The 18995-nt window shown below is 44.9% G+C and overlaps 1 protein-coding gene across 1 annotated transcript; it reads right to left on the bottom strand.

Annotated features, from left to right (window-relative positions):
• Positions 1–744: 744 nt before the first annotated feature.
• Positions 745–18673, bottom strand: hsd11b2 (hydroxysteroid (11-beta) dehydrogenase 2). The gene is made up of 5 exons (XM_084001653.1): positions 18202–18673; positions 8430–8642; positions 6002–6187; positions 4919–5056; positions 745–3086 (listed from the first exon to the last, which is right to left on the bottom strand). The coding sequence occupies exons 1-5, from the start codon at positions 18479–18481 to the stop codon at positions 2674–2676; spliced, it is 1230 nt and encodes a 409-aa protein (XP_083857779.1). The 5' UTR covers positions 18482–18673; the 3' UTR covers positions 745–2673.
• Between the last annotated feature and the right edge of the window lie 322 nt (positions 18674–18995).

Genomic DNA, 18995 nt, shown 5'->3' on the forward strand with positions numbered 1-18995 from the left:
GGTGTGTTTGTCCTGAGATGAACTTTGTAGGTGCTACTGATGGAAATGAAAAAGGTCAAGGTTACCCACAGTAGATGAATGGTGATGTTGATGACGGTGACAAAGAGCTGAGTTTAGGGATACTGGACTTGTAGAAGTTTAACCGCTCTGACCCAGTTCTGACCGAGGACAACCATGTATGACACCTCTGTGTGCTTGTTACTGAGGTGACAGATGTCACTTGGTTGGCCCTGGTTGTTGTGACAACAGTTGTTAAAGTCATTGGAGTCACCTGAGGTCAGGTGTGGTTGTTAACTCTGCTGGATGAAAGGTCACGTTCATAAGATTCAGTCCCTCAAACCACCTGACCTCCCTGGGGTGAACTGAGCCAATCAGAGGAAAGGAGGCTTCAAGTCTTTCCTCTGATTGGCTGACTGTTTTCTGAATGACCCCCCAAAAATAGAGCAGATTTCAGGTAAAACACTCAGAAAAACCAAATTCTGCGAGTGATGGATAGTGGCTTATTGACTGTTTTGTTGTGACATAACAAACTTGCAGAAGTTCTTTATTATAAACTATAATAATAATGTGTGGAGTGTTAAAACATCTACATTCATACTGTGTGGAGGTTGAATACATACATCTACCTTTAGACTGTATGTAGCACAAGGGTGTGTGGCTTTGTTGTAACCTAGTTGGTGACTGTACAAATCAGAGTGCAGGTCTGAAAAAGTCAAATTTATTTCTATCAAAGTTTGAACCAAGTGAACTTTTTACATCATGTCTCTGTTTCTGTTTTACAGTTGTTATACAAAATTCACAGTTTAAGTGATAAAAGAGACAACGCCATAAATAATCTGACTAAACAAAAACAAAAAGTGGGCTGAAAGACAAGCAAACAAACAGACAAAATAAAAGGATGATGTTTTTGGAGTTTGTACAGGCATCAGATCTGTTCACATCCTGACACTGTATCACTGTTTATCGCTCGTATCTACACAACAACAATAACAACAACAACAACAATAATAACAAGGCCGGTCATGTGTCTGAGTGGAACTGAGGTTTTTGCTGCTTCTCATTTATTTTTAATACCAAGTAGTTTCTTACTTATTAAAAACTGATGAGAAAGATGAAACAACATGAGACTTGTAACTGTTTACTTTTAAATTAAAAACTAAAGATACTTTGTGATTTTCAGTCTTGTCCTTAGAGGAAACTTAAAGAGGACAAACCTATTAAAAACAACCACAGAAAGAAAAACACTACATTGCGCTTACATTGATATTATTTAAGATTAATCTAGTTTTTATATCACCTATATTGTAAATAAAAATAAAATTAAAAAAAGTCTCTGTTTTTCAGATATTTATCTATTGAACTTGTGTGGGAGGAGCAACAGGAGAAGAAGCATGTGACTTGTGTTTCATGGGAATGATCAATTTGTTTGTCTCAGCTTTTCTTTTTGTTGTTTTTTTTGTTCACAGATAGTAAATCACAGATTATACAAACATCGTGCTGCCTGATGACAGGAAATAAACCCACTACAACTTGCCAAAAGAAAAATGATGTTCATCATCAGGGCTGTGGGTTTACTTAGTGTTTGAAAATATTCCACACTTTAGTGATTTTATTGTAAAAAAAAAAAAAAAAATTGCCAAACAGAAATTCTGATGATAATTGATAAGCCATACTGAAGAACAAACATTAACAATGGTATACTTTGGTTCTGTATAAAATAAAGACGACAGACTGAATGTGACCTATTGATTTGTTTCAGCATCCACTTTCTGTGATGCAGGAAACAAAGGGTTAAGAAACATAGCAATATGAATGATGAGACACAGAGGTGCAGAAGTGTGGGCTGATGGACGGAGGCGCTGGCCACAGCTGCTCGTTTCAGGGGTCAGTTCAGTTCTCACATCTTCATCTACAATCTTCATTTGATCCTGATTAAGCGATCAACTAAATAACTGAAGTCAAGGTTGGTCCTGTGCAGCGGGACATTAGCGGTGCGCTAAAAGCTAACACTAAACTTTAACATTACATTTCAAAGTCCTGTTTTCTGTTCTGATCCTCTCTGTTGTGTCAGAGTCAATCAAACGACTTCTTAAACAGGACGTGACGTTGGTCTTTAAGGGTGTGAGGACGCCATTGGACAGGAATCACTGATCTCCCTCTGACCCCGACCTCTGACCCCAACCCGCTCCCAGAGGTCAGAGTTCACTGCGGATGTGTCGGCCAAATTGCTGCTGAGTGTCAGTGCAGTCAGCTCCATTTGCTGCCAGTTGTTTGTGATGATGATAGTGAAGATGAGGAAAATGTTGGGTGGGAGACGACTGTAAGAAGCTGAGGCTGACGCTGTGAGACACACAGGTCAAAGGTCAGAGGTCAAAAGGAGCTGCCATGGTGTCATAGTAGCATCAGCTGCTGTGGTGGGGATGTATGTGATGAAGGCACGTGTGACGTCAGTGCGCCCATTGGTGTGTGTGCAAACAGTACAGAGTTCTCTGATCGACCCCATCCAGCAGACCCTAACCCACGCAGCCCCGGGTGTGTCTCTGTCTCTGTCTGCAGGGGGCGTCACGGGGCCGAGGACAGACACAGACAGAAAATGATCCCTTCAACGTGAGACAGCTCTAAGGTTACAGAAGTGGTCCTCTACTGCTGCTGGACGACACCGTCAGGTTGTTTCTACGGTGACTTGAGCTTCTCCTCGTCGTTGTTGTTGTTATTGTTGTAGAGGCTGAGGCTCAGGTCGAAGCTCGACTGCTTCCTCAGACCCTGCGGCATCAGCTTCTTCTTCAGAAACAGTTTCTGGAGCAGGTACGTGCTGAGGCTGGAGGGAAAGTAGCTGTGGATGAAATACATGAAGCCCATGCCCGGCCCGGCGAAGTACCGGGGCTGCGGCTGCGGGGACAGCAGCGCCTGCGCAATGGTGTCGATGACGTGGCTGAGGTCCGGGTTGGCCTGCTCGGAGTGGCTCTGGAACAGCTCCTTGGTCTCCGTCACATAGTCCTCCCCGTACTCCTCCAGCAGCCCTGGGGACAGGTTCTGCAGCAGCTGCTTGTGCTGCTGCTCCCAGTAGGCGTGGTTACTGGCCTGACCTGTGGGGACGGAGAGGACATCTGGGTTACCAAGGCAACAGCCTGCACACTGTCAAAACTCCAGAGGGCTTCACCTGCGGTTGGTATTATTGTCATTAACAGTATTTTCCTTACTGTTAGCATTATCGTTATGAATATTGTCTAATCACCACAGAATCATTTAATCATTTATCTGATGAAAAAATGTTAAGTTTAAACATGTTGATCATCTTGTTTATGAGTCAGTTTTACATATTGTCTCCTGGTGATGATTCACATGTGACTGATAGGAACAATATTTCTTTTGGGTGACACTTTATTTGATGCCTATCCCTATAACGCATTATAACGAGTTATAATGCGGTTATAGCAATGTATAACTATAGTTATAAACACTCATAAATCATCATAATACTTTATAACAACAAGCATAACACATTATAGAGCATTATAACTCTATTATAATACTTGACCTTATAAGCCATTATAAAATACTCTATGATGTGTTATGCTTATTGTTATAAAGCCTTATGATAATTGTATTTATAATGATAGTTATACACATTTATAAGCCATTATAACACATTAGAACTATATTTTATAATGCATTATCGATGTGGGCATTGTCAGCGAGTGACTAACAATTATAACCTATTATAATACCTGTCCTTATAAGTCATGAGAAAATGCTTTATAGTGTGTTATGATTATTGTTATAAAGTTGTCATGATCATTTATGAGTGTTTATAACTATAGTTATACAGTGCTATAACGGCATTATAACTCAGTAGGCTATAGTTATAATGCGTTAAAGAGATAGGCGTCAAATAAAGTGTTACCTTATTGGTTGATGGAGGATTAATTTGTATTCTGTGAACTTTTTCCATGTTACTGTTTAATCACGAGTGAAGCTGGACTCCACAGTACAGTGACTCTGCCGAGGTGAAGTGACGTGTAGTTCGTCCTGTCTGCGATCAATGATCGTATTAATCTGGTGTGATCAGGTCCGTGCAACAGCTGATCAGTGGTTTTGAGAACATTTTCTGTGGATAAAGTTCATCTGATCTGATAGCAGCAAAGAGCCATGGATTAAAGACGCTATTGCAGGATTAGACTGTGAACAGGGGGATAAACTGTGCTGAGCTCGCTGTTTACACCTGACGGCAGTGGCCAATCAGAGAGCAGCAGGATGATGTCATCAGTCCACAGCAGCTGCAGATGTTACGTTCAGGATCATCAAGTGGGATTATTGATTTCACCTTCTGTCCATAGTTTAACTGCTGTTTTATGATCTGAGCTGTCATCATGACTGGAGCTGCTCATGAAGCTCAACAACTGGAAAATAAATCTATTAACTAACTTTTAAAAATATTATATTATTATTATTATATTATGTTCTGCTGATGCTTTTGATCACCTCCGGTTCGTTCCTGTGTTTACTTGAATAATGTTTTGAACCTTTACTTATAGTTTTGACATCTGCTCTCTATCTGAAGGTAATTAACCCGTTTAACTGTAACTGATGAACATGGCGACCTCTCAACACAACATGACTCTCAAACCACAGAGACCATTAAAGAGTGGTCACGTCACATCCATCATCCGCGCGCGCGCGCGCGCGCGTGTGTGTGTGTGTGTGTGTGCGATGCACATGTGGTTGTTATGAGAATGTGTTCCTCAGCTGGAGGTCTGTCATTGCATTCAACAGGACACTAGACCACAACACAAGAAGAAGAGGGGGAGGGAGAGGAAGGGGAGGAAGACAAGGAAGAGGAGAAGAGTGAAGAGAAGGAGGAGGAGGAGGAGCAGCAGTTTTATGGTCATGTCACCCCGTCCTGGTTTGCTGGTGTTACCTGTCTTGTAGGAGGACGGCAGGATGGTGGAGACAGAGACCCCCCAGGGCTGCAGCTCATGTCTGAGGGTGTTCATGAAGAGGTTGAGAGCAGCTTTGGACGATCCGTATGCCGCCAGACAGGGAAATGGCAAGTCACCTGCAGAGAGATACAACCACCAGGTCATGAGATCAGTCAAGGTCCAGTACATACAAAAGCCTCCAACATATGGAGCACCATTTGGACCAACATGTATTTTTGTGTCTGCATTATGTCAACCTAAATCAATATTATTTGTTTCCCAACCACAGTTTATAAGTGAGTTGAATTGGGAATGTTTTTTTCTTGAGGCCTATATAGTGTCAGCTATGGAGAATAAACAGTTATCTCTATGTCTCTGTAGAGTTTTCTCCAGGAACTGATTTCCTGGTAGGCTACCATCCAAATCCAAATCTACATCTCTGACACACGTCAGCAACCACATTTCTCAGGACCCAGTTAGTGAAACCCCACCCACTGACTTGACCAGGAGATACAGCTGAAAACTCCACAAGACACAGAGTTTATTAGGAAGGATTAGTCAGAGACCCTTGTGGTCTGTTTGTGGTGGTGGTGGTGGTGGTGGGGGGCATTCCTCTGATGAAAGGGGAGGTTCACATCAAAGAGTGTGTGTATTTGTGTCTGTGTACGTGCATGCGTGTACATGTGCTTGTGTGTGTTTGTCCGTGCGCGTGTGTGAGTTGTACTGTGTTGTTAAGCTGAAATCTGCTGCACATTCACTATGGGGGCGGTGGGGGTGGGGGGGTGTAGCTAAGTGATTGATGAGCTGTTCTCTGATGTTGTGTCGAACAGAGTGGAGCTGGATGAGGAGTCAAGCAGCAGCTCCGACTATTTGGTTTGGACCTGAAGGACTCATCTCATCTGAAGCTGGAACATTCAATTAGGATTTATTGCAACACCACAGTGTGTGTGTGTGTGTGTGTTGTGTGTGTGTGTGTGTGTGTGTGTGTGTGTGTGTGTGTGTGTGTGTGTGTGTGTGTGTGTGTGTGTGTGTGTGTGTGTGTGTGTGTGTGTGTGTGTGTGTGTGTGTGTGTGTGTACACACCAGCGGGACTGGAGATGGTGACGATTCGTCCCTTGGCCTGACGCAGCAAAGGCAGAAAGCTCTTGGTGACGTTCAGAGATCCGAAAAAGTTCACCTCCATGCAGCCACGGAAGTTTGACATGAGAGAGAGCTCAGCGTCCCCGAAGTTCACACATACACCTGCGTTATTCACGAGACCCCACAGACCTGAAACACACACACACACACACACACACACACACACACACACACACACACACACACACACACACACAGATTATATTAACCTCATCTGGACATAAAGGTGTTTCATTAAAGAGCAGAGGTGTAGCTCTGACTGGTCTGTGACTGTCTCTCTCTGTGCTGGTGTAAAAAGGTCACACTGTCCCCACTGTTTCATGATGAACCTCCTGTCTGCAGGGTGAAGGAAGAGGAGGAACAAGGAAGAGGAGTAATTTGTGTTCTCTGGGGTCTAATTAAAAAACCGTAAAACATTATAATATAATTACTATGACACATGGTCCAGCGTGAGGTCAGTGGTCAGCTGACTAAGGCGACGTGATTGATCACAAGTCAACCTTCATCTGCTCATCAACTACTGTGTGACAAGTAACAATATCTACCCCCAAACAGCTGGACCCAGGTCCACCAGGCACACACACACACACACACACACACACACACACACACACACACACACACACACACACACACACACACACACACACACACACACAGTGCCACAAAGAGAACATGGAAGTGTGTGTGTTAGTGACCTTTCCCCGTACTTCTTTTATTACATCCACACAATCCACCCACCCACCCACACATACACGCGCGCACACACACACACACAGTATCCTTATATGACTCGGAGCTACAGCCAGCAGTGAGCTGTCTAATTACAAAGCTGCAGCTCTGAGCCAATCAGGGAGAGAGACCCAGGAGACTGTTTCTGAGTGGAACACAAGACTCCTCCCCCTCTCCTCCTCCTCCTCCTCCTCCTGTACTGATTTTCTAGAAGGCTGTTGGACTGATTCCACCTCGCATTCCTCTGCAGCTCCAGCAGAAATACTGAGAGGTTAAAGGTGCAGTCCAGCGTTTAGCCATTTGCAATGTAACAGTAAATCAATATGAAAACACTAAATCCCAACAACAACAACATTAACAAACTCCATGAAGACACCACGCTCCTCTCCTAGGAAGATGACCATGAGGCCAATCTCACACATCTCTGAACATGTTTAAGTAACATACTCCGTCAGTGAGATTTGATCAAACAGTTTCTGCGTGTGTGTTTTTAGCCACACACAAAAACTTCCCGTGATGAGCCGTTTAAACACAAAGTAAATGAAACACCTAGCACCAGTGTTGGGTATAGTACGACCTCTTGTGCTTGCTGGACCTTAAGGCTGGGGTAGGCACTAGGCAGGATTTGTTTTAAATACTAAATATTAAAGCAGAAGTGAGTGATCCGGTCGTTTTCGCTAATGCTGCGTTCCAGGCAGGCTTTTGAAATCGTAAATTACAGCTTCAAGTCACAACTTACGACTTTGTAGCGTTCCAGGCAACCCACTCGTGTTTTTCCGACCTGTTTTACCTGTGAAAGTCACTATAACGGCCACTCGTAACTTCCGACCCGTGAACTCCTACCAGATCAAACTGATACAACTTCACAGGACGGAAAAACACGAGTCTACGAGTTTCCTTGAACGCACCATAACAGTCCTCGTCGCTACGTCACCACATTCACGGCGTTCCTTGGCTGCACACACAGCCCTGCATGCCGTTCTCTCTCCTCATTGGATAAAAACTGTAGGATACGATAAATGTTTTCTCCTCGGCTCAGAGCAGAGCAGAGTGACTGACAGACCCGTGTTTCGGTCCAAACACTCTATGTAAGTGATTGCTGTCGGAAGATATAACTATTTAAGACTTATATTAACACAAATATATCACTCACTTCTGCTTTAACTTTTTTTTAAAGAAAATTGTTCTTTCTCATTCAGTTATCAGTAAGGAAAGGTCGGTGTGTAACTGAGTTATTGAGTAACATGATAAAAGTAATTAATTAAAATGAAAGTAAATATTGTGTTTAAAATTAAAATTCATTTAAAATATGTCAAATTACTTGGACTTCCCTCCCTAACCCACATTTATCTAAATACTGCACTAACCAACTCACTCAGTATTCCTCCACACAGGCCGGCTCGGTGATGCGCCATATCACTCCGCCTATCAGCTGTTTCGATCAGCGGCGTGTGGGGAGTGATACAGCGCGTTGCGGAGCTGGTCTGTGAGTGAGTTGGTTAGTTCCAGATAAATGTCTTTTTGTTGATGAACTGAAAAAATGTGCATATAATGTCCTACACAGAGGCACAGAGAATGGAGGCTTCATCCAAAGAGACAAAAACAGCACATCAATGATAACACACAGTTCTCTCTTTACCTCTGAGACCCAGCTTGGCCTTGGTGTCTAACAGGGCCTGTTGGACCTGCTGCGGCTGCGTGATGTCCACCTGGAGGAGGGTGAGGCGGGGGGAGCAGGTTCTCTGCAGCTCTCTGGCTCCATCTCCTGAAAGGTCCAACACTGTGGCAAACACCTCCAGGCCCAAAGCATCCAGAGACTTTGCCGCTGCTTTCCCGAAGCCGGAGTCACAGCCTGCAGAAACACAGACAGAAGTGTTACCTGTCTGTTCAGGTGACACCACACACCCACACAAACACGCACACACACACTCCATCACTACAATTGTGACATCATTCAGTTAGTCAATTAATTAGGCAGATCTCTGTGATGTGGTTGCAACTTCCATGTCAGCTGCTCTGTGTGGGGCTGCACTCAGGTGTGTGTGTGTGTGTGTGTGTGTGTGTGTGTGTGTGCACGCTGTGTTACGGGAAGAAGTCTGGGGATTTTTGGAAGTAAGAAAGAAAAGAAAGAGCAGATGTGGATCCAGAACAAATTAGAGTGGGGGCAGGGTGAGGGGTGTGGGATGGGGGTTTGAGTTTAATAACAGTCAAGAGTGTTTTTGCATATTGAACTGTGTGAATGATTATAGATGTGTGACCGGCCCGCACACATCTGAAGACATGATGTCATGTTTTCTGTGAACATAATGTTGTTCACATGTTCACACTAAACACATCTGTGACATGTTCACAGACGTGTTTGTTTTTACTCCTTTAACCAAAGGGCAGCCCCTCCCACCTCTTCCTGGATGTCGCTTCGCTCTCTGAAGTTCAACCACAAAGTTAAATGACCCCCCCCCCCCTCTCTCACTGGACATCACAGGAAATAGTTTGATGTTGCAAGTTAATGTGAAGCTCAGGTGTCACTGATCTACTGGATCAGCTGCTGCTCCTCCTCCTGGCCAGAGTTTTAACCGTGATGACCTCTGACCCCTGTCGTCTGCCAGGGGTCAATGAACTTGGACGCTCAGTCTGAGTCTCACACCGAGTCTCAGAGGACGACTCTGGAGTGTCTTCAGACGTGGACATGTCTGAGCAGATCAGGACGTCAACATCCTTATCACCTCAAATTCCCTTCACATGCAGTCACTGATAAACAGAATCACAGGCAGCTTCATGTCTCCGTTTTACCCAGAATTCCCTGGAACAGGTTTAGAATCTCACCGATAATATGGTCTGAAGGTCGTGGGTGGGCCGGCTCTGTCGTTCAGACGTTCAGGTCTGTGCAGACCCTCAGACCCTCAGACCCACAGACCTTCAGACCCTCAAACCCTCAGACCAGCAGACCCTCAGACCTGCAGACCCTCAGACCAGCAGACCCTCAGACCTTCAGACCTGCAGATACTTATACCCTCAAACCTGCAGTACCTGCAGACCCTCAGACCTGCAGAACCTTGGACCCTCACAGACCCTGACTCTGGGCCTCTGTAAACAGCAGAGACACAGAGACATTTGTGTCTACACTTCCACATATGTTTTCCCAGAGGGACGTGGAGTCCCTCAGAAAAAGCCCCCGCAGGGATCTGTCACGTACCCCGTGCCTCCCCAGCTTCCCAGAAGTCCCGGCACCTACAACCTGATCCTCTGCAGTACTCGCTGTTCCGTTTGTTCTTTTGTGCGGCGGGTGTCTGAAAGAGCTGCTGGCGGGAGCGTGGAGGCGTTGGCACGCCGCCGCACTCCGTGTCCTTGGAGGGTTTCCAGAGAAGAAAGATAGAGTGAACGCTGGCTCCAGAAATAAATACCACAACCACAACCACACATACACACACACACAGTTGTCTAACTGAGAGAGGCTGGCATGTGAAATCACAGTTTAATTCTTTTGTACGTGTGTGTGTGTGTGTCTGTGTGTGTGTGCTCAGGTTTCACACTGTCAGGTCTCTTTGCTCTCACACTCAAACTAAACTGGAACATTTCAAACTGAATGTCTCTAATTTTATCAAACAAGTTTTTACTGGTGAAGATGAGTGAGATAACCTATCACTGTCATATTATATTCATCCAGTGTTAATAGAGACCAAAATAAAAACAAAATCTTGAGATCAGATCGGTTACTCCTGTTGTCTGGTAGATGCTTAACCCTGTTATAACTGTGTTATTATCCATTATTACTATGGTATTACCAGTTCTTTCTATAATATTAATGCAGTTTATTTATTGGGTTGGGAGGCTGGAAAGGTCACATGACATCCTCTCCTGTCTCTCTGTTTACTGTTATCCTGCACCTGAAATGCTCATGATCCACCAGTTACTTCATCTTTGAACGACGACTAAGAGGATTCAAGACTTAAGATTCAAGGGTTCAAGGGCTCAAGGTTCAGGGCTTCTCTTGTTTGCAAACAGAGAGAAATCCAGTCGTATCATTTATAGGAGCTGGGCGGTAACTGAACCTCAGACTGCGAGGGATACATTGGTGGCGTGTCTGGTTTCTGGTTTCTGGGGGATATCTGGAGACCTGTTTCTCTATCTGTTTCTGTTTGACCGTCAGATCCTGAGAACCTGAGTCATGACCACAGGTTCCATATTTTCTTTATCAGGACACGTCAGGCTGCCCAGAAATGTCCTAATCTGAGACACAGTGATTGTTTCCATCTCTGTGTCCACACGTCTTCTTGTCGGACCACACGCTGTCCCACATTCTTCACCCGGTCCACCCTGACCCCTCACAGGAGGTGGCGTCCAGTTTCAGAGGCTGACAGACATGGAGTTGGTCCAGCTAATGCTGGCTGAGGAACGTTGACCCCACCCGGCTGTCGACAGCTGTCGGACCCCCAGAAGGACGATGGGGGCCCCTGTAAGGACGGCCCCTTTGAAACACCAGCTGACAGGAGGATCCACATTGAAGGTGGATGATTAAAAGTGCAGGTTGAACTCCGAACATGTGGCTGAGCTAGCACTGCAGGATTTGGCTTTGAGGAGGAGCGGCATTACATAATGGGGCCACAGCTCCAAGGGGCCCCACAGATGAAGAAATAAGCCGGGATCGGTGCAGAGACGGCCAAGCAATGAGAGATGAACGAGGTTAAACACACACATCTGTCAACATCTTTACGCAGCAGCTCCACCCGCAGAGATGAGGTTATTTCAGTTAGGACAACTCACTCTGCTCCATCAGACAATAGCTCCAGTTTACTTTAATATTAACGGAACATAGGTGAAAAAAAGATTTGTGTCTGTAGTGCCTTCAAAACAACATATTACTTCACAATAAAAAATAAATTAAGTTTGGTAAAGATTACGTTTAGTTGATGTTAGAGTACAGGTAAATGATCCAGTTCAGGGTTAACAACAGTGGAAGCCCAGTCTGTCTATTTTCAGCTGAGCTCTGAGAACAGGCGGCCCACTCTGCTTCATCTGACAGATTCTGAGTCCAAGACAGACTCAGTGATTCTGGACCAATGTCCTCTGGGAGCAAGCCCGGTGGTCTGTGACTTGACTGTGATGAGTTTTTGTTGTAGACAAGTCACAGAAGATGAAACATTAGTTTTAATGTTGTTCTCCATCAGAGACATGGTTCTATGCCTGCACTGTAAGTATTCACACAGTTTTGGTCAGCAAGGTAATAACCTGTGTGTTGGATGGACAGAGCCGGATGAGAGCACAAACAACAAAAAGCTCTGAATGTTCTCAGGAGAACAGTGATGACGAGAACCTTGATGAGGGGTAACCTGTTGGGACACAGGAGCTGGTGTCCAGACAGACTGAGGGACCAGGTGAAAAGAACCTGAGTCAGACAGAAGAGATGCAGACGGATGTAAAACTGTCTCAGCAACAAACTTCTGGGAGGCGTCCACATAATGATGAAATGCAAGATAATGTTTGTGGGGTTATATATTAAGGAAAAGTTGAGTGATTCTAATTGTTGAATATTATTTATCTGATGATAAACAACATCAGTTAATCCCAAGTGAGTTAAAGCAGCTCTGTGTAAGCAGGCTGATATCAAAGGTTTAAAATTACAGTTTTAAAGGAGGAGGAGGAGGAGGTTTGTTTGCATTACACTGGTGCAGGAGGATGACCACGTGAGCCGTCAGTCTGTTTTATTAAAAAGCTGCAGAGAGGTGGGAGGAGAGAAACCTGTCTGATGCTGTGGATGAGAGGTCAAGACGTCTTTTATCGAGCACACAAACGCATCTGGAAACCATCACAACATCATGCTTCATCTTAATCATCACTGTCAGAGCAGGAGAGCATTATTTATTCTTGAGAACACCAGGGAATGTAACCAGGTCGGACAGGGTTCACAGGACCCCTCAGGTCTTGAGAGGCTTCGATAAGTCTCAGATGAGGTTACTTTAGCACCAATAAAAGATACTATAAGGGTTCTTAGGGATGTTCTATGTATCCCAGAGTCTTTTAGATGGTTGAAGGGGCTTGCAGATCTTCTGTCAGGGTCTAGGAATCCCCCAGAACTGTATGGGTCCATATGACGGGGCTCTGACTCTTGGTGGGACACAATGTGAACTGGGTCTAGTTCTTGGCAGGGTACCAAGGAAATTGGGTCTGGTTCTCTGGGGGGGCATCACTTAAACTGCATCTCTGGTTCTTGACAGGGTACCTTGTGAACTTGGTTTCTGGTTCTTGGTGGGGTACCATGTAAACTTTGGGACAGATATTGAGCAAACTGCTGGTGGTGGTGGTTGTTCTCTTGTGTAAAAGGGACTGGTTTTTGTGAGAGCACCGAAGACCACTGTTGCTTCATCACTTGGAAACAGTGCAGAAGGAGTCGTCCAACTGTGAGCAGAGGTCATGTGACAGAGGAAGAAACTAGAGACGAGTCAAAACACCATCAAGGACCGTCCAGACCAGAGCTGTGTTAGAAATGACACAGTGTCAGGTTCATCACTGAAACTAGAGAACAGATGACTCATAAGGCATGACTATGTATTTATATTAAACTGAATCTGATGGAGAGGAGAGGAGGAAAGCCATGTCATGGCTGAAAAAATAATAAGGAGAAGAAAAAGAAGATCAAAGGAGGAGAATATATAAATTATGTTAATAAGGGATGGAAGGAAGAAACAAAAGAAGGAACAATGGAAGGAATGAGAGAAGAATAATGGCTAAAATGAAAGAGAAGCAACACCTAGGAAAGAAGAAGAAGAAGAGTGTCCTGGTGAAATCTTGTTTCTGTTGGAGCTGATTTACTGCAGCTGTGTAACTGGAACCTTTGGACCAGAGGTCAGTGTCCTCCAAGAGAACGACTCCAGGGCTCGTTCTCTTGGAGGACAGAGTCTTGCGGGCCGTAGATCTTGTCCTTCAGACTAATACCAGGAAACCACATCAAACAACATAAAAAGGGAAACCACTGGGCTACAGATGATCCTCTTCTTGGCCTGTACCTCCGGAGCCACGTTCACACACCGGTCTCTCAGCCTGAGGTTCAGACCTTCATGTTCCTTTTGGGATGAACTGAATGTGGTGACCTCTGACCCCCAGTACTTTAGCTCAGACAGCAGTTCAAGGTGTCAGTCTCTTCAGGGTGGTCTTCAGGGGACACAGAGTTCATGAGGAGCTGGCGACTTAATGGTTAAAGCTATGGTCCTGGATCAGTCCACTTCAAAGACTGTAAACGAGCCAACAGGTTGTTATTATGACCCGTTATCAGCTTCTGCTGCTAGGCGACGTCTCGTAGTAGTAGTGACTATGACAGGAGCAAAGGGGAAAAGTGCCATGACGCTACAGAAATGCGCAAATACGGCCCTATATCAAGGAAGATGTTGCAGAGAACATATCGGCTTTGGTTTGGATATACATGTAGGCTACATGTCGTATATCTACACTATAAACATATAACACATAATGTTGAGGAAGTGGTTATTGCAACTCAAATCCACATTTTCTCTTAGACCTAACTAAATTGTACCCATTACTAGAGTGACTACGGTGATGAAGGAAGACACGTCTTTCGCCATTGGGGCTGCTGTTTTAAGAGACGCTTGTGTGGGTTAGTGGTCTGTGTATACGGCAGTGAGTCAGAGTGCCTCCTACAGAGGGTGATCAGATGTTTTTACAGTCCTGTTGATGGAGGTACTGATGAATTCAGATTTGTCCCAAGATGCCAGAGCATGGTTTTGAATGCACCAGCACTGTGAGTTCACTATAATAGTTGTGAGTCCACCTCCTCCGCCCCTCCCTCCTCCCCCATTGATGACGGAGGGTCCGTCTGAGGACTATGGGAGGTCTCCTGCTCGGTCAGCAAGACCTGCTACTTCAGTCCTCATCCTTGGAGGAATGTGGCTCTGTGTCGAACACTTATAGGCCCAGTAAACTAAGAGGTTTACTGGGCCCTTTTTCCATCCTCAAGACTGGTGGGAGGGGGATCTCAAGACTGAACTCTATGTCGAAGACTCCATCTCTGAAGAGCTGTGACTCCCCATGTGCAGGTCTCAGGGATTTTGAGCTCTGTAGTCATGACAACAGACAACCTCCTGTGGGCAATAGAGAGCTGAGCCTGCAGGACGTTGATCCAACTTCTACAACCAGGAATCAAGACTGAGTCGACTCCTGGTCTCAGCTTGTTGGTTCCTTCCAGCTGTTCAGCGTTTCCTAACAGAGCTGCTGCAGAAATGAGGCTGGCTCTTTATTTTATGGATCTATAACAACATTGTTTTATCTTACCTTAACCTAGTTTAGTTGCCAGTTCTGGGCTGGACCCTCCTGAGAAGATCCACCACAGAGTCACATCACTTCATGTGTCTGTATCTGCTTTCCCAGAAACACTAGCAACAAACAACATAAAACAACGGCAGACTACTCCAAAGGGGGTTCTCATGTAGTGAGCTCACATCAACATCTAAACATTTCAGTGTTTCCACCTTTTTAATTAGTCAACCAAACTTTAACTAATAATTAAAGTTATTTTACACCACCCTGTCATGCCTGTTGGATTAGAGATACCCTTTATTTTCTTAATTGGAGAAAATCAGACTATCTTTATTTAGCTGCTCCAGTAAATTTGGGAAATTGTGGGGCCCATTCTTACAATTTGTTAACACGACAGATCTTCCACTTACCCCTGACTGACATGACGGAAGCAACTTAGAGGGGTATATATGTTATTTCTGTTGTGTTGAGGGTCACATGCCACTACTCTGATTTAGGATGTCTTTTGCTATCTCAATTGTAGTTTACTATTACCTGACTGATGTGCCTGTGTTTTTTTTAATTTTTAATTATTTATTTATTTATTATTATTTTTTTATGGCTGTTTTAGTTCTGTAAGTTGTTCGGGTATGCAGCAATACTTCAATGACCACTTTTGTTTTCTGTTTGTGTGTTTTTTCTATAAGAAAAAAATGAATACTTTACTCTTTGTAAATGTTTTGATACAATTGTACTCATCTGCAAAACCCAATAAAAAAAGTTGGAAAAAAGTTATTTTTTCGTGTAAAAATCAATTGAGATAATAATTATGGGATTCATTGATAATTAAAATAACTTGTGGTTAAGTCTCCAGTTACACATCATCATCAGGTTTATTAGAAGTCATCCTCTGAGCCGCTTTGAACACATCATGTTTCCTCCTGAACAGATTCAGCGATGTTGTGTAGAAACAGGGTCGGACATGTAATCATGTAACCGCTGTTTACATTTACAGGTGAGCTGTCTGACCTATGTGCCTGCTCTAACAGGCCATGCCCTCTGTTTTTCCTTGGCTTTATTGTGTGAATCAGGGCTGTTGTTTGTTTAACCTACATTTTCTTTCCTTCAGATAAAAGCAACCGTTGTTCCTGTGCCAGAGGAGACGAGGACCACACCTCTGTTCAGGCTGACGCTCTGCACACACACGCACACACACACACACACACACACACACACACACACACACACACACACACACACACACACACACACACACACACACACACACACACACACACACACACACACACAGCAGTTGTTATCCAGTTATTTTAATGTTTAATGTTTTACTCTCCTGCTGTTTTGTCTTTGAACAAGTTTAGTTGATTATTAAACACTGAGAATTTGATGGTTTCGGTCTCTCTCTCTCTCTCTCTCTCTCTCTCTCTCTCTCTCTCTCTCTCTCTCTCTCTCTCTCTCTCTCTCTCTCTCTCCATCAGTCTGTTGTTAATGTACTCCCACTGTAAAGAGACAGTGGTGTCACTCTGACATGTGGCTGTGTGAGGTTGTCACGTATCATCGGTGTATCATCTGTAGTAGCTTCAGTGTAACTAAGGGAGCCGCAGGAGCAGGATGATGCGCTCAAGAATCCACCCCATGTACAATGTTTTTAGCTCATTATCTTCCTGTCAGAACACCTCTTACCTCTGGCACCACATTTTTCTCTACCACTTAACGTCCATCTCCCTACGCACAAGTGCACTATCACACCGCCGCTGCTGCCTCAGGCCTGAATCTGGGAAACGGTGGACTATGAGGAGCCCCGAGGTCTGGCTGCAGAGGCTGCATGGTCTAAGTCTGTTTGTACAGCTACGGTGAGCCCAGAGGGACAAACATGTGACAGGTCTTAGAGTCGGATGTGAGTCACTTCCACTTTAACCTCAGTCACATGTCAAAGATGAAGTGGATCAGTGTGCTGCGTTTAAGGTCGCCTCATGGACCTTTAAAGAAAAACACTGGCAGGTGAAAGGACAAACTGTCGGTCTGTCCCCATGCAGTGTGTGTTTGTGTGTGCAGGTTACATGAGAGAACAGTTACACAAAGGCAGAGCAGAGTTATTAATCTGCAGATCTGATTATCTCGTTAACCACGACACAAAGAGCTTGGAGCCAGCTGGATGTCAGGCAACAAAGATGTGATTAAGTCTGCCACTCTACACACAGCCACACACACGCGCACGCTCGCTCGCACACACACACACACACACACACACACACACACACACACACACACACACACACACACACACACACACACACACACACACACACACACACACACACACACACACACCACACACACACACACAGTTCCATAAACTCCCCAGTTGTCTTATCTATCTCAGATAACAGAGACCAGGAACCTGAGTACAGCAAACACACTGCTGCCGTTTCCCTCCACGACCTGACTTTTTCTGTGAAGTGGACCCTCCACCCCACAACATCCCCCTCCTCTCTACCACTACCACCCTCCCCCACCCCCCAAGAGTCTATTGTTCACCAAGTTTATTCCACTTTCTCTCTCTCTCTCTCTCTGTGGTCTGATCCTTGATCTGGTTTGTAAGGGCTCAGACTGACCTCGACTGATCATTTACACAAAGACAATTATCAAACTCTCCGAGCCCAGAACCCTGGCTGAACAGCCGAGAAAAGTGAGAGATGTGACTTACCATATGTAAAATGAATAGACTCTTTTCTGACACAGAGCTGCTGATGAAGACATTGGGATACAGCTGAAAGCTTTTATGTTTACATTAAGTTGTTAAAACATGTGTCTCCAAACAGACTCAGACTCACAATTAAGGACTAAAGCTTCAGGATTCAGGACCAAAACCTGATCAACATCAAGATCTATATATGTTTAATAAGTGAAGAAGTGAAAGATCACGTTTGATTTATTTCTAACAACAGACACAACATGCACTGTGTGTAGTGAACCTCCATCACACCATGAACCTGACCTTCTGAAGCAGATCTGACTTGTTAAACGTGAAGCTGCTTTCCTCAAAAAGCTGAGGGTTTGAAGCTCTGTGTGAGAAACAACTCCACATCTCCTAATAAAAGTGCACAGTGTCACACCTGAGTGAGTGGGGGGAGTCCCCTTCTTACCTGTGATGAAGACAGCCTTGCCGTGGACGGGCAGGGTGACGGACGGTGGTGTGGCCCTGGCAGTGGAGTAGAGGCAGCAGGCGAGGCCGAGCAGTGCCAGGAGCAGAACGGCCGGCAGGCAGAACGCCCACAGCCGCTCCACCAGCACTGTGGCCCCCAGCCAGGCCACCAGGGTGGAGGCGGTGCTCAGGTGGGATGCCAAAATCTTCTTCATTGCTCCGCCGACAATCATGGTCAGGACGCCCAGGTAAATCCAGAAGGGAAGAGTGTAGTCGTCCATCCTCAGAGATGACTGTGCTGCACCTGAGTTACCTGTCTGATCTGTGTCTCCTTCAGATTTGTCAGAGAGGAACACTGAGTCTGCTTCTGCTCTTCTCTTCAGTCACTCAGACTCTGTGTGTGTGTCTCTCGACCGCTCTCGCTCTCTGCTCTACACACACTGTCATACACTCCGCCTGCTCAGAGTGTAGCAGCCAGTTCAGAGCTTGTCCCTCCTCTCCCTCCATCAGTGTATATATAGAGGAGAGCTGCAGGGGGGGAGGGACTAAGGCTGCCCTGCATCTAATCTGCAGCCCACACACACACACACACACACACACACACACACACACACACACACACACACACACACACACACACACACACACACACACACACACACACACACACTGTTGAGTAAAGATTATTGAAGATTGAATCTTGTTGTTTTGGTTTTCTAGAAAACTGTGAAGATAAAGCCTTTCAGGTAGAGACAGTGAAAGTAAAGTATAAAACTAAGCCACTGATTTCCATGA

Source organism: Trachurus trachurus (assembly GCF_905171665.1).
Source record: "Trachurus trachurus genome assembly, chromosome: 3".
Taxonomy (NCBI): Eukaryota; Metazoa; Chordata; class Actinopteri; order Carangiformes; family Carangidae; genus Trachurus; species Trachurus trachurus.